Here is a 17,053-nt window from a genome sequence, read left to right as displayed (position 1 = left end):
TTATTTATGGATGTAGCCACTCCACTGGCCCACAGGCACGTTCCGGAGTGTCAGTGTATTATTTATTTTATACGTAATTGTACATACTTTCACATCAATTGTTGTGTAAAAATTCAAAAGAAATATGAAAAAAAAATTAAAACATACCTACATTAATAAAATGAGAAAGGACTTTCAAGAACTCAAAATTATATTTTGATATATGTAACATATTCCTCATCTTCCCATCTAGTATTTTTAGCAATCCATTTATTATTTAAAAGGATGTTTTCACACTAGAATATTTATTAGGTGCGGAAAGGGAATGATGGTAAAAATGAAAAAAGTCAAAGAAACCTAAAATTTTCATTTTCTGTCAAGAATATTCTATATTTATTTATTTTATTTTATAAATTTATTGCATACCTAATATATACATATTTAATAACAGGGACTCTATGTAAAACTAGTGAATAGAAAATTAAAACGGAGCGTTCTGATGGATAATTTCAGGATCAAGGATGGAGAGCAGTGATATTTTTTTTTTTTGTTTATTTTTCCATAGAATTTTAATTACAAAATACACTTAACATAATTTGGAAAAAATGCCCAAAAAGACAGCGTCTGAGCGTGGGCTATTCCTTGTTTAATGATTGAAAAGTTTATAGCATATAAATATGGTTATCCATGAAGGAAAAAAAATACAAACAAGATTAACATATGCTGATAGAACAAAAAACAGTATTAATTTGCAGTATTTCATTATAAATTTAAATTTAAAATTTTTAAATGTGTCTATCTATTCCTTCCATGCTAATCCAAGACCTCAAACCTACTTTAAACGGTATCAGTGATTAAATGTTTTGTAAATCTTTAGGTAGAAGATAGAAGGATCTTGTACCAACATGTAAGAAGTGCCTCTGTGCAAACTTAGTCTGCATCCTGGAACTGACGGTACACTGTCGGATCTACTGCTAATCCGATTTAAATTATTACTAAATTATTCTCTATTTATGTAAACATATTTCAGGCACCAAAATAAATACAATTTTCTAAAACTAAGGAGTCCACTCTCTATGTATAGTGCATTACTGGGAAATAGTTATGTTTTTTGTGCATGATCTTAATAATACTTTTCTGTGCAATTTCCATTGAGCGACTATGAATTGATGATATATTAAATAAGGTAGGAGTACATACTGTATCTGTCTCTTATCGGACAACCAAGGAATATGTGATCTGGAGTCTCGTGATCCTGACCGCATTCACACCATGGATTTCCCACAACATTGATTTTGAACAGATGGCTATTTGTGCAACAGTGACTAATTCTATCACCTAGGTGATCTCCTTATTATGACAAAGGAGAAGCAACTTCGCACATGACAAGAATATTAGGTAGCCTCCTCCAGAGCCAAGGAAAGACATCTTTTCGAATTGAAACCAAATGTAACAGAAAAGCCTTGGTTTAACAAAGTGATTCTAAACAAATTATATACATTTTCCATATGCAAAATGCGCATTGGGCACTATTGTAATGGTTCTCACCTGTTCAGAATCCATGTCCGGGACTCTGTCAAGTGCAAATGAGGAGGAATATTTAAATCATGTTTTTTTTGGATGCCCCAGAAATGATTGTTATCCTGAGTTCCTATTCGACCTCTCCGATATCAACGTCCCATTCCCTACTCATATTCTAACTCTCCCGTCCCCACTCAATAAACATATATTTAAAATTTTATGTAAATATGTAGTTATAAATGGTATTAAGTTGTAAATAAGTTATATATGTGGTTTTAGCGCCATTAGCGATTTACTCATTACAAAACAAAATCAATTGGATATAACTACTATATATCGAGGCCCTAAGACTGAAATGAACTAAGTTAGATTCAGATATCAAATTTCTTTATAGCAAGCGTAACTAAATTTAATCATGAATTAGGCGTCAAGATATGTGTGCGTTTGTATTCAATTTCAATTGTTACTCGTGTTTTATTATTGTTTTTATTTTTATTTTATTCTACTTAATTACATTTTCAATTTGTGTTTTGTAATCATTCAGTTATAATATATGTATTAGAATAGGTTTTATTTCATTTCATTAAGGGTTCATATGTTTACAAATATATTAAAATATGATTTGAAAATTTAAATGCTGTTTACTTAAAAAAGATGCAGGTGAGGCATCTGACTTTTGAAAAGACTACGAGGGGGTATGGCATAAAGAAGGCCGGGAAACACTGGTGTAGATAGTACTAACACATGTGTAAATATTTAAATAGATAAAATCTGAAACTCGACACTGGCTAGAACATTCCAGTTTGGGAAGTGAAAAGCCGAAGAAAACTAAGAAGAAGAAGAATAGTCTTGAAGTCTAAGAAAAGGTCTTGAAATTTCGAGACTTGGTCTCAGAGTCTCGTCTTGTCTTTTGTGTCGAGACTGGAAGCCCTACTGGCAACCCTAGTAAGGCTGATCATAATTATTTTACAAGTGAAAAAAATGACTGAGGGATGCTGCAATTGGAGCACCGATACAGAGCCCTGTGCATCGCTGGCTGGGGATAGGAAAATGATGATGATGATGATGATGATGATGATGATGAGCATGATGATAAATCTTTTTTTTACTCAAATACAATATTTGCAAAAATCTACATTTTGGCGAATGACAGCATGAAATAAACATGAATTACTTACCGATGATGTCGAATAAGTAATTAGAAGCCTGTTGCACGAACGTTGTATTATCCATTGTTGTAATTATTTAAAAACTTTAAATGAGGCTCAAACGTCTTAAAACTGATCGATGTGGTGGCATTCTCCGAGGCGTAAAATCAAATTAATGAATTAAAGTACAATACTCCGAACTCGATAATCATGTTGGAGAAATTCGTTTATTGTTTATAGAACTAATGAAGGAAATTGCATAAATCCTTTGTTGTTTGCATCACTTTATTTACCTCCAATGACGTTTCACAAGACATAAAACGTACACAAAAAATATCAAATATTGATATGTTATTTTACGAGAATCTGACAGTTGTCGGTCATGTCGGTAGTGAAGGAAATTTTACCACAAATTTTATCGGTAATGCAGGAATCAGCTGGAAGGGGATATTAGGCTAGCCGCTAGGGTTACCATAATATTATGATAAGCGTTTTCCGCATTCATCTTGGCCAACTCTACCGATTTTCAAACATTTTGAATCATTGGGAATTTTCATAGAGGACTTTATCCAGCAGTGGAGAGAATAAGGCTGCAGAAGAAGAAGACACGACAGCAGCCACCTCCTACTCCCGCCCTCTCCCGCCGGTCTAAACTGTTTCCTAATAAACATTATTTAGAGCAGTGTGGCAAAATCGTGGCCTTCCCCATAAAAATAAAAAATGTGATACTGTTCTTAAATAACAGTTTTTGGTTTTTGAAATTCGTTGCCTTCAGATTTAAAAAACTACTACATACATTTTATTTCATGATTTGTAACCATTTTTTTATACATAACTAAACGTTCACCATTATTAATATTTTGAAATAAAAAACAAATGATAGAAAAATATTATTAAAATTAAAGCATACACTTTGCGGTCAAACATTATATAGATTTGTCGTTAGTAAATAATTGAAAATGACTACTTATTGGCTTTTTTATATCTGCCGGTTTCAAATCAATTCCATTAACTCATTGAAAAATAGCATGAACATAACGAACTAAAATTCAAGGCGTACATATTATAACAAGAAAAAAAATACACGAAAGAGACTCATGTCAAAGTAGTAGGAGAATTCTGCTCCGGAAAACCTTTTCGGGTACATGGAACAAAGCAACATGCAGAGCAATGTTGTTCAGCATAGTTGTAGCTCTTCCAACAGTCATAACCATCAGTAGGTTGGTCCTGTATATTGGAATATGAAACAATCTATGTTGACGCTGTCTTAAGTAATTATTAAAAACATACAAACAAATGCTCCTCATAATTTCAGGATTATCGACCATAAGACGCACCCGTCTCTTTCTGCAAGTTGGTATTGTCTACTGACGGCACGTTCCTCTCAGCAGACTGGTTTTACATTTTTATTCAACTTTACTATGGTGAATATTAATTTTTCATCCGTTACTTTTAACTTTTGCCTTGCATGTGCCCGCAAGTTGAAAAAAGCTGTCGTCGACAACTAAGTAAGTACTTCAAGAACTATAAATTTATACGCTGTTGGAAAATTTTGCCTGTGGTCGTTGGTCATTGGTCAGAAATTAGAATCTATGGAGTTTAAAATTGCAAACATGCAAATATTTCAAATATCAAATATAAAAAAAACTCGCAACAACTAGTAATAGTTCTACATTATCTCTGCTCGCAACGGAAGCAACAAGTAACGAAGAATTGTAAAATCACAGTCTAAAGAATTTAAATTAAAGATATATATACTCAATATCCTCAATATTCATACACGTGTGCAATCTCTGACTGAGCTAAACGTGAGAAAACAGAAAACTGCAAGGACCAAAGAACGACGAAATTGCAATTATTTTATAAAGTTTTCTTCAACCGAGTAATGTGAAAAATGATCAAAAGTGAAAAGACTGAAAAGTGAGTTTTACGATTACCTCTTGTGCGCATCGTTCAGTTAAGGTGTAATCCTGTCAGAATATACAAATGAATACTGCCGGTATAGGCTCCAAATTTAAAGGGAAACTAGACTATTATTTCAAGCGTTGCGTCGTATTTGCGTAATGATTTTGTGATAATAATAATATTTTATCATTTTATCTTCGCTAATGAATGTTTATAACTGTTATAAAGTGGAATATAGCTGCCGGAAGCATTATAGTGCAGGAGCCACGGAGGAGCAAATGACTATTCTCGAGGCAAACCGTTAGCATTGCAGTTAATTTACTTTTCGTTAACCTTCTACCATGTGTCAAGTAATCGTTATTTTGCTGGGTCTTATTTTAGTCGGCGGGATTATTGGGCTAACGACGCATTTCGTTTATTTCTGGTTCCAACTGCCCGACATCGCTTCGCTCGTAGAAGATAAAAAATGTCCGGCGTGCTACGGAATCGACCTTTGTCCCGACTTTTACTCGGGACAATTCAAATTTGACGACGATTTCGCGTCGGCTGTTCAAAGTTACGTGAACGCAAAGAATGTATACGAAGGAAATCACCCGAAATACGGAGGCAAGGCCGTCATGAAGAAGCTCGCCCATGATTTCGAGCTCAAGAACTTGGACAAGAAAGTCTGCAATCTTTTCGGGCCTACGGAAGAAAGTTGCGATTTTGGCGATTTGACGAAGATCGATCTCTGGGATGATATCTATCGAATGTTGGAAGTCAATCAGGCGAAGAGCACCGCGGAAAATACTCGTCTTACTGTCTGTCCTAGTACGGAAGGCATTCGCGAAATTTTGCGGCCATTTTTCGGTAATGACACCTCCGGTGAAAAAGTCCTGCTAGCAAATGTGTGGACCATGTTGAATGTCAATCCGGAACCTATAATATTAAAGGTAAATAATCCATTATTATCATGATCACAGTTGAACTTAGTTATTACGAGGAAGATGGGACTGACTGAATTGGCTCGTTATACTGGAGGAAGGTTTTTTAAATCCAATCGCCATTGCATATTGTCACTATTGAAAATTATAATAAATGCCTACAAACATACCACATAAAAAAAACCATCACGCCGTTTCACCGTAGGGGTAGGCAGAGAGGATAGAATGCCATATAACTATCTTTGCATACAGACCTCGCTTCCTCTACATTCATACATCTTCTCATGCACGCATGCCGATTATTCCTACTTTTGACATGTCCATCTTCAAGTATTTGATGGCCTTGATCGTGCCATGTCTTTCTCGGCCTTCCTCATTTTCTGCATCCATCAACTTTCGCACCATAGATCCTTTTATCCGTTCTTTTGTTGAGAGTCATTGTTGGATTTTAACCCCCCCTCCCCGGTGTGCGGTGATGTGTAGCTAGTACAAATTGCGTCTAATAACTATAATATCTTTATAAATATAATAAATATTGGGTTTAGATTTTCAGTATTCCTCCATTACACATTTACGTATCGACTGAAATAATTTGTTATTAAATAATAAGTACTTATTAGGCACAAAAAAGGCATTTTATCAGATAACGTGGATAAATTATACTCCCAGTATACCAATAACACCTGGCATTACACATCCACCACATGTCCAGTAGTCCAGTACTAGTATTAGCTACTCAGTATCTCTCGAGAAGTTGGCGCGGGTGGACGTTTCGCCCGAGCGATAGCGATTAGCGATACCCAATGGTTTTTTCATGTTTTCAGCAGTTTGATTTGAAATATTATCATCTTTGAATTAAATTATGGATAATTAATTTTTATTTTAAATTTTAAATTCAGAGCTCGATTGTTGTGAACTCCTGAATCTCATTAACTTCAAAATACCTAATCGAGTCACTAGAAGTACGGAGTTGTTTGCAACTACGAGTACATACGTAGCTACTAACTATGCACGACACTCTACGATTCCGCGTTTACATCCCTTAGCCAACAAATTTACTTGTGAAATAGACATTTTTAATACGACAATTATCCATTTTAAATCGTTCTTAAATGCACTGTTTGAAACTAATTACTAATGTCGTAATAAAACTTTCTTTTTCATACTTACATAATTCATACATAATTCTTTCTCTGTTTTTTTTGATGTGTATTATTATTATCTTATCTCTTTCTGATAATTATTTATCAAATATTTTTGTGTACCGTATATTATATTATTTTCACATATATACTTACTGTTAACTAATTTTCATCATTTGTTTTTAAAAATAATTTGTTGATACCATTTTTTTATACTTATAAGTATATGAAAATGTATTTATTTTTTTGTTTGAATTCTTTACAAGTTATTTACAATTTGCCTTTTAATTCAATTACTTTTCTTATATCCATTTAATTTTTTTTTTCTTTTTTACTATGTAAAGTTTCACTTTTTATTTTTTGCATGGCAGTATGCTTCTTATTGTTTCTAAATGTATACAAAAAAGCATTGTTTATCTTTTAAATTTTTACGCACTTTGTTTGTACTTACCTGTATATTTTTTGTAAATGCCCCTTGGGCGTATTGTAAAATTAAATAAAAAAAAATTAAAGCCATTCCCTATAATTATTCCATTTTTCCCTTTTTAAATCTCTTACCTTTTAAATGTGTAGTGACTACACAGCACCGTAACGCGCGGGTGTTTTTAGGACAGTAAGGGAACGGTTAAGAATCTTTCTCTGATACGAGTAATGCTTATAATGAGCAAATTCAGTCAGTTCTATCTTCCTCTTAATAACCAATTTTGACTATGTACGTTTTCACTGCTAACCACCGATATAAGATAATCTGTCAAATTGTACTATGAAGAGTAAAATATCCCCTTTCTTCCAGTACTTGAATAGTGATAGTCCACTGTGGCCGGTTCCCACCTACTACGGAGCCTGCGGCAGAGCAACTCTGCAGCAATACGGAGGGAGGATGCTGAGCTCGTACCTGTCCAGACCGTGGCTATACAGAGCTGAAATCGCCATTAAACTAATCAACATGGCCAATATTTTTACATTTAATCACACCCGCTTCAGGTACAAAATTTACTGTTCATGTCGCTTTCATGCAATATTTTAATTCCCATCGACAATGTTTTATGTTTGTCCAAATTTTTGTAGACAAGTACTGGATTCAACCCCCAGGGGGCTGTTAATATTAACATAATACAACAGAGCTGAAGAACATTTAAGAGAAGGTAAAATAGAAGTCTAGGCATCTACAGGGCTTGTGGCCTGTCATTGGATGGCCACTTTACACACTGTGTAACATTCTGCCCATATTTGAACATCTATATTCCTTCATTTCTTCCATTTGTTGACGTTTGTATAGTTAAAGAGCTGAAACCTTTATTGTTGTGGGTGAGATTCATATAATTTAATTATTTCACCCTGTGTTGTGAATGTCACACAGTGTGTAAGGCGGCCACTTTAACCAGCTATTGACAGGCTATAAGCCCTGTGAATGCCTAGACTTCTTATTATATATATATATAGTTGGTTGGGTAATTTATATAGCGCCATTTTTGTGAAAATCACCTCAAGGGCGCTGTACAATTAATAAATATCCCAGTACGTCTTGCAGCTTCAGAGCGCATGGACGGTTGCAATTCTAGTTCCTCGTTTTCAATTAAGATCAATAAAAAATTATAACAGATAGGAGCTAGATTACAGGACGTCTTGCAGCTACAGAGCGCATAGACAGTTAGAAATTTAGCCCCTATTTACACATTTTAAAAATTGACAAATAAATTTAGTGTATTAATGATACTAAAAAAATAAAAATAATATGATTAATAAAAAGGAGTAAGATTACAACTCGTCTTGCAGCTACTAAGCGCATAGACGATTGGAATTCTAGACCCCATTTATAAAATTTAGGTATTTTAAAGTTGGTATATGAAAGCCAGATAACCAATCATCGTGCAGCTACAAAGCGCATGGACGAGTGGAATTCTAGCAAAGTTAGAATGATATCAATAAATTTACAAAAAATAGAGCATAGTAGTAAGTTTTTATTCCCCTCTCTAAAATGTTCTTCATCTCAGTTGTATTATGTTAATATTAACAGCCCCCTAGGGAGTTGAATCTTGTCCTTGTCTACAAAAATTTGGACAAACTCAAAACATTGTTAATAAATCCACCTGATCCTAGAAGTATATAAATTGAAAAATATTTTCAGGCATTGCCTAGTATGTGAGTGAAATAATTCAATCATATAAATCTCACCACCAACAATAAAGGTTTCAGCTCTTTAACTTCACAAACGTCAACAGATATGGACGAATTGAAGGAATATAGATGTTCAAATATGGGCAGGATGGTGAATGTTACACAGTGTGTAAAGTGGCCATTTAAACCAGCCAATGGCAGGTCATAAGCCCTGTGGATGCTTAGACTTCTTATTCCCTTCTCTAAAATGTTCTTCATCTCTGTTGTATTATGTTAATATTAATTCCTAGCATACCTAATTAAAGTTTTTTGTTTTTCTAAATTTTTATTTATTCATTTTTATTTAATTTTACAATACGCCCAGGGGCATTTACAAAAATTATACAGTTAAGTACAAACATAGCAAGTAATAATTTAAAAAATAAAAAACACTTTTTTTTTTGTATACATGAAGACATAAAAAAGCATGCTGTATAAATATATAAAATAAAAGGTGAAACTTTGCATAGTAAAAAAGAAAAATATGGATATAAGAAAAATGTTAGAATTGAAAAGCAAATTGTAAATAACTTGTAAAGAATTTAAGCAAAAAAAATGGTATCAATAAATTAATGTTAAAAACAAATAATAAAAATTAGTTTACAGTAAGTATATATAGGGGTTCTTTAAACCCTGTCACATCCGAAACCACAACGATCAGTATGGGCAAGAAGACATATTAGCATATTAAAAAAAATATTCAGAACCAAGAAAATTTTTAAAAGTAAAATATTAAAAAACAAATGGTTGCTTACTTCTGTAGGGAAGAAGTGAGGGGAGCGCGGCGCAGTATCAGACTCCTCCATCCCCCCCCCCCCGCTTCTCCCCTGCAGAAGTATGCAATCATTTGCTTTTTTTGATATTTTAATTTTTAAAATTTTATTTGTTCTAAAAAAATAATTTAATGCTCCAATATGTCTTCTTGCTCACACTGATCATCGTGGTTTCGGATGTGACAGGGTTTAATATACACCTGTATAAGATAATAATATAATACTCGTCGCACATTATTCATTCGATGTGTATCAGTTAAATTTAAAAATAAAATGCTTTTTTTTTTCAGAATACGGTTTTGAAATTTTACATACTTTTAAAAAAAATACAATTTATATCATTTCTTGATTTGAATTTTAACAAAAAGGTTTCTAACATTTTACTAAGCTCTTTATTGTACCATTTTTAAAACAATTACAAGCTTTAAATAATTATTTTTTATACTTATGCATCCACACCCACACACACGCACCCTCTCCCTCATTCATTCCCACACGCACATGTATCCTCTCCCTCATTCATTCACGCATACACACATTCACATACACATGAATACAAACGTCACACAAATACAATTACTAAACTTCTTTTCGTATATATTATGTGTCATTATATTTACAGTGAATTTTTTTAATTGGCTTTAGCATTGTTAAGATTTTTCTACTTATTTTGTTTATGTAATAGTTGTAAAAATCCCAAATAAAATAAAATAATATATGGTACACAAAAATATTTGATAAATTCATTTCAGAAAGAGATAAGATAATAATAATACACATAAAAAACAGAAAAAATTATATTGTGTACCATATATTATATATATGGTACACAAACATATATGAATATTTAAAGCATACAGTTTTAGTTTTGAACAATGTTCCTTCTAAAGTGTGTGAGTGACTTTTTTACCTCTCCATTGCAACAAATTAAGAAGATAAAAATCTATCAAGAAACTTTAATGACTTATATGAATGTCAAAAGGTTAAATAAGATTTTTTTTTTAGGTTTTATTTATCCGACATCAGTTCCGACAATATTGTATTGAAGGACGAGGGTTTATACGCCAACGATCCCATGTTCGTAGACATGGAGCACGTCATCGTCGTAGACACCCAGTCTCAAGCTGTCGCCGACACTTGGAAGGCCAACCACACGAGCCAAGTTATCGAATGTGAAGGGTGCTTTGCCTTCTCGGCCAGAGATGTTTGCGATCACCACTTGAGCGACCACAACGTTTACAGTATGTGCAAGCTACTCGAGGAAGAAGTATTGGACTCTGTGCCGGACTTTGTGACTCAGGTACTTTAAATATAATATTGATGTTTTTTTTTTATATTTCTTGATAAAACTCCATAGTTAATGGTTATGATAAAATTATAAATAAACTTATCAATGAAACTTCTTGGTTTAGTTTTACTTTTTATTATTTTGACCAACGATCGCTTTCGCCTAAGTAGGCGTCTTCAAGACTGGTGAATTGTTTACAACATTTACAGTTTTTATACTATTCTTAACATATTTTGGAGATTAGATCAAATAAGTATTTATGTTCTCTGTCCCCTGTTAAAATATAGGTTTTAACTGATCTGGTCTAGAACTCATTTGACATCACCCACTTGTAATGTTTATTGTGTATAAGCATAGAACATTGAAAAATCTAAAAAAAACTCCTTAAAATCCCCCGAAACAAGCATGTCATTCATAAACTACAAAAACAGCTGTAAATTGTAACAATATGCCGAACCGGCACTTACTAAGTTCACAAAGCTTGGATTTTAAAAAAACCATGTGTGTTCATTTTTCAATATTGTTAGTGAAAAATCAAATTAGGTACTTAGACACTTACATAGCTATCATAAACAAAATCCGGTCCCAACGCCCGACAGTATTTATCCTTTACGTTAGCCGACTGTTTGGATTTTATTACTTAGGTTCTTACTTCGAGAATGATGTTTTTAACAATTGAAGATTTTTTGTGTAATTTTTGACAATATTTTTGTTTGGTATGTCCGAGAAGTAGCTCGTTATAACAGTGAATAATTGTATGGAGAAAACCATGAACTAAAATGTCAACTAATGTTTCCTCATTACATCCGAGATCTCACTTTTTCCGTGATCGTTATAACCGAGTTCGACTAAATATTTTTTAAGTATTATATTCCACTAATCCTACTAATATTACTACTAATGCAACGACCCTTTTGTATGAACGTGAACAGACAGGTAGTAACATATTTATTTGGGAGATATGTTATCGTTGTTTGTCTTGATTATTCAACTAGTATATATAGATAGATGATTTCATGCACAATAAGTTTTTCTGGGTTATTATGCAGTGTGTCGTTCGTACTCTCTACCGACGTTTCGGATCGCGTTACAGCGTCCATCATCAGGGTTGATGTTATTTGTGTATGAATATGTGTTACGTTAGGTACTTAGAATTTTTACCGTGTCGTAGTCGTTTTTGTGTGATGTTATGTATTTGGGACTTGTACCGTGTCGTAGTCGTTTAGATTAATGTGTACCATTATGTACTTAGGATCTATACCGTATCACAAATCTGTGTTACATTGCAATCTTTATGCGATTTCTTTATGACTGGGTACCAGGATGTTTTTAATCGCATTCCATCATCTCTGTTTATGTTGTCGGGATGTTTGTAAATCTCAATTGCTTCTATTACTAGTCGTGTTTGGTGGTTCTTTGGCCTCCCTAAGATTATCGGTTCAAAGGAAAACTTATGCCCCGTTTCTATGTGGTGCTCGGCCAAGGCTGATTTTTCGGGGTAGCCGAGCCTGCATGCACTCATGTGCTCCTTTACTCTCTTTGTTATATTTCTGGCAGTCTGCCCGATGTAAACCTTAGGGCAGTTTTTACAATCCAGTTTGTAAATGCCGTCGGTTTCGAGAGGATCCCGGTCCTTTGCTGATTTAAGAAAATCTCTTATTTTTGCCGACGTGCCGAAAACAGTATTAACATCACACAAAAACGACTACGACACGGTAAAAATTCTAAGTACCTAACGTAACACATATTCATACACAAATAACATCAACCCTGATGATGGACGCTGTAACGCGATCCGAAACGTCGGTAGAGAGTACGAACGACACACGGCATAATAACCCAGAAAAACTTATTGTGCATCTTAACGGCCGTGAAAATCTAAGAAGTTTAATAGATGATTTCATGATTTACACGTTTTTTTAACATTAAATAAGTTTTGATTAGTTAGTCGTAGACTTTTGCCGTCTTAGTAAAAAATGTTCAAGACGTTGTTTGCCACAAAATAAAATATATTTTTTTTTACTGGCCGGTACTTTAATTTTTGGGTACGTTTGAATGATCTCTACTTATCAAATTTTATTTAACACTTATTTTAATGAGCTCTTAAGGTTTAACAACATAAACTCCTAATTTTGGGCATTTTGAAGTGGATTTTAACTTATTTAAATGTTTCAGTTTTAGACGAAAATGTCATTTCGGTCGGTCACTAAAATTAACAAATGTTTATTATTTTCAGAGGTTTCCAAGTTTACCGCAGAAACTATCAGATTGTGTCTCTCCTAAACAAGATGCGGACAGATTCACCGCTGCAGCCGCACTTAAACAAGAATTAATTGAGATCTTGAAAATGTTTGCGCTCATTCGACCGGAAAATTCTCCGGACGCCTTGTGACTGATCGATGAGCTGTTCCTCATGATTTCAAGCGCCATCGGTAACTTTGTATAAAAAATATTTTTTAAAACTATTTTGTAGGAATAATAATATTGACTGATCTTATATCCTTAACCCCGATGGGTAAAAAAAATTGCATGGTGATAGTGGGTCATGATAGACCCAGATTTAAAAAAATCGCCATTTTTATAGGTCTTTTTCATGTTTTTATAATTTATATACGCTTTCAATCAATGGATTTAAAGCGAATTTTTTTTTAAGGATTTTGTAAAATGATTATAAAATGACTGACTATTATTATCATTCTGGATTATTTTAATAGTGCTGTTTTTGTGAAAATCACCTCAAGGACTCTGTACAATAAACATCCAAACAAGTTGTGAAGAAAATGTTCGGGGCAAAGCAGCCAGCCTAGCTTTCCATCCACTGAGCAGATCAGTCCAGTACAAACAAGAGACAAAACCAAATATGAACAAAATATATATTAAAATTTATTTCAACATAGAGGGAAAACATTTTTGAGAAGGGAATATGGAAGTCTAGGCATTTACAGGGCTTATGACCTGTCATTGGCTGGTTTAAGTGGCCACTTTACACACTGTGTAACATTCACCATTCTGCCCATGTTTGAACATCCACATTTCCTCCACTCTTCCATCTGTTGACTTTTGTGAAGTAAAGGAGCTGAAACCTTCATCACGCGGGTGAGATTCATCCGGCTGAACCAAATCACCCACTAGACAACGCTTGAAAACAATTTTCCAATTTTTATACTTCTTCTTTTACCAGGCAGTTAATTGAACAATGCTTGAGTATGTCCAAATGCTTGCAGACTGGCTGGATTTCCTCCCTAGGGAGTTATTCATGTTTAAATTTATTTCAACAGAGAGGGAAACATTTTTTGAGAAGGGAATATGGAAGTCTACCGTGACACATTTTACAGAATGTCTTTTTTACAAATCCTGACTGCTTCGCAGAATCAATTTAAGATTTTCGTAGCATTTCTTGGGAGGAAGTCGGCATTGGTGGTTGAATTTGCGCGGCGGAGGTGGCTTCTTCTCGTAACAAATTGCAAGCGCTATCCCTGGTTCAATTTTGTTTTTTTTTTTTTTCATAGTTTCCACTTCGTTTCCATATCTGTAAGATTTTAAAACTTTTATTACTGATTCGGAGATTATGCCATTGTCCACACTGTTGTTTAATAATAATAATAGTTTATTAACAAAAATAACAATTACTTTATCTACTACATACACACTTAGGTAACAGATTTTTCTCGATCATGTCTAGTCTGCCTAACTAGGTACAACCTGTTTTAAGGCAGACATTTTTATGCAAAAATAAACAATAACATTACTACCTACTAGTTAATTTACTATACAGTGTAACGGTCAGTGTAGGTTGAAATAAATTATTTGGTCCCAGGTGGGCGCATTATAGAGGTAGGTTATCAAAAATCAATAAGCAAATTTTTTAAATTAAAAAGAATAATGCAGATAACCAAATAAAGTACCTACAAACAACTTACCATTCACATAAATACCTTACTGTAAAATGGAACAAATATGACTGAAAGATCTGGATTTTATTAAATAAACAACTCGTTAGTGAAATACAAAATTTTAATAAAAGAAGCAATTCTCTACAAATGTACCAAGATTAGTTAATATAAAAATTCAGAATTCTGCCTAGCTAATATGAGTAAGTGGTTGACAATACATTTATCTAAGAAATAAATATTCGTAACAATAATAATGACAAGTGAAATAGATTCTTGATTGTTTTCTTCTCGAGATGATATGAAATATTGTTGATTTTACAAAATAAAATCCGCAGATGGAACTCGATTTACGATGTCTTCGGTTGATGTATTTTTATTCGTGGTTGGCTCAGTGGATGATTTTGTAATAATTAGTGATCCATTCGAATCATGGAGTAAATATACTACATTGTAAAATCTTTATCATCGGACAAAGTAGATAAAAGGTGGAGTAAATAAAATAGAATAAGGTGAAAAAATGGAAAAAGATAGAAAAAGGTAGAGAAAAAGGGAACCTATATAAAATACAATCTCATTAGAATATGATATCTCTCTCTACAAGAATTTCGGTAATAAATTTAAAACAAATAGGCTTACGTTACGTTGAACGTTCCCTTTCTTGAAGGACTACATTTTTTAAATGTGCGATCGCCTCTCTTTGAGTCTTTGCGCGACAATTGGACCGTTCGTCTCGAGTTTTCAAATGGAAAGAAATCTACTTCTAATGCACGGATATCGTATGGATGAGTTACTACCGCGGCCGTCAGATGGCGCTAAATCAGGCAACTTAGAATTATAATCCAGTACTAAAATGCTTTCAAAACGGGGTACGTTGGACTTGTTTTTTACAACGTTACAACAGTTATACAATATTAATTTATATCATTTATTATTTAAGAATGTATTTTGAGTAAATTTTCCGATTTTTCTTGACTTTTTCAAACCAATTTTTTACAAATTTATTAAATGGAATCCAGGTCATGGTTTTGCAACGTTTGGGTAACATATTGAATATTTTGAGGCCCAGAAACCTGAAATTTCTTTGTCCGAATTCAGAGTTTGTGATAGACCCCATGACCCATCCTCTAGTTTGAGTTCTGGTAGTGTGGGAGTGTTCCTTTTGGGATTTAGTAGAATAATTTGCTTTCACAAACATTATTATTCTGGAAATATATAATTTCCTTATATCTAAGATCTTGCTTTCCTCCTGGCATGCGGTTTAAAACCGGTTGTGGGTTAAATGGAATTATTCCCGCTTCATTGAACCCCGAGATAACATTTTGTTTCAAATTTGGATCCAGCTCCTTCGTAAGATTTCCCAACAGTCTGGGAAAGATAGCCTCGGATATGCTACCTTCCCCTTTTCCATTCAGAGAGGATTTCCCTCTAAGCCTTTTTCATTAGTCTAAAAAAGCTACGTCTAACGGCTGCGTTAAGTGCGTTGTATTTGCTGACATGAAAACGAAGTGGACATTTAAATCCTTCCCCATCTTCATAATGTCTAATGATAAATGGATCGAGCGCAATTTGGTGAGCGCGCATTTGCGGTCGCAGGCCCTATGGCATGGAATGCTCTCCCAGCAGAGGTGCGAGGCTGTGAAAGTGAAGTGATGTTTCGGAAAAAACTTAAAACCCACTTGTTCTCTAAATCATTTGAATAAATCCGTAGCACGTGACAACAAAATAAATTATTTTAATTAAATTACAAATTTAAAAGCTTCAATTAAATTAACTTAACAATAGAATCATAATGTAAAGCGCCCTTGAGGTATTTTATTACGAAAATGGCGCTATATAAGTTATCCACAATAAATAAATAAATAAATGAAAGATTGTCACCAATTGCAATTTTTTTGCCAGACAAAGTTTTGCAAAAAGGAAACTAAATTGTCTTCGCCCAGTCTTCAAAACAGCTTACGTCAAACCACCCACTTTTTGTTTTATTATAGCGGCACCCTTTTGGTCCGTTTTCTGTCCAGGTATCATATAGGTTTTATAGCCTTGTAGACTACGCAGGGGGGGTAAAGCATTACCTGAAGCCGCTCCGCATATCATCAGTGAAGTTGATGTCTTGCTGTGATTCATGACCCTTTCGGGATATTTAGTTCCCCCTTTGGCAATCACGAGTTTCTTACCGGGGTCATCTGACGAGTTTGTTTCATCATAATTTAAAACATTTGTTGCAGGGACGTCTTTTAATGTGTCTTCCAAAATTTTTGAAATATTCTCCGACAATATCAGGGCTCAGCTCAGCTCTTGATCTCTTAATGTTTTGGGCATTTCCA

General features: G+C 33.8%; 2 protein-coding genes across 2 annotated transcripts in view; one reads left to right on the top strand and one right to left on the bottom strand.

Moving 5' to 3' along the window:
* Nucleotides 1-3,065, bottom strand: part of LOC148274262 (DGAT1/2-independent enzyme synthesizing storage lipids-like) — a gene marked incomplete at its 3' end in the record, with an annotated part of 68,034 nt that extends 64,969 nt beyond the window's left edge. The window contains exon 1 of the mRNA XM_088237376.1: nt 2,679-3,065. Coding sequence (XP_088093502.1) covers nt 2,679-2,733 — 55 coding nt within the window. The remainder of the gene's footprint in view (nt 1-2,678) is intronic.
* A 1,150-nt stretch (nt 3,066-4,215) lies between these two features.
* On the top strand, nt 4,216-13,547 carry LOC148274261 (divergent protein kinase domain 2A). Its single transcript, XM_088237375.1, has 4 exons — nt 4,216-5,485; nt 7,412-7,602; nt 10,554-10,848; nt 13,073-13,547. The coding sequence occupies exons 1-4, from the start codon at nt 4,895-4,897 to the stop codon at nt 13,226-13,228; spliced, it is 1,233 nt and encodes a 410-aa protein (XP_088093501.1). The 5' UTR covers nt 4,216-4,894; the 3' UTR covers nt 13,229-13,547.
* The last annotated feature ends 3,506 nt before the right edge of the window (nt 13,548-17,053 follow it).

Source organism: Micrasema longulum, unplaced genomic scaffold, assembly GCF_059751315.1.
Source record: "Micrasema longulum isolate JH-2025_06_02 unplaced genomic scaffold, ASM5975131v1 h1tg001711l, whole genome shotgun sequence".
Taxonomy (NCBI): Eukaryota; Metazoa; Arthropoda; class Insecta; order Trichoptera; family Brachycentridae; genus Micrasema; species Micrasema longulum.
This window is presented reverse-complemented; position numbering and strand designations above follow the sequence as displayed.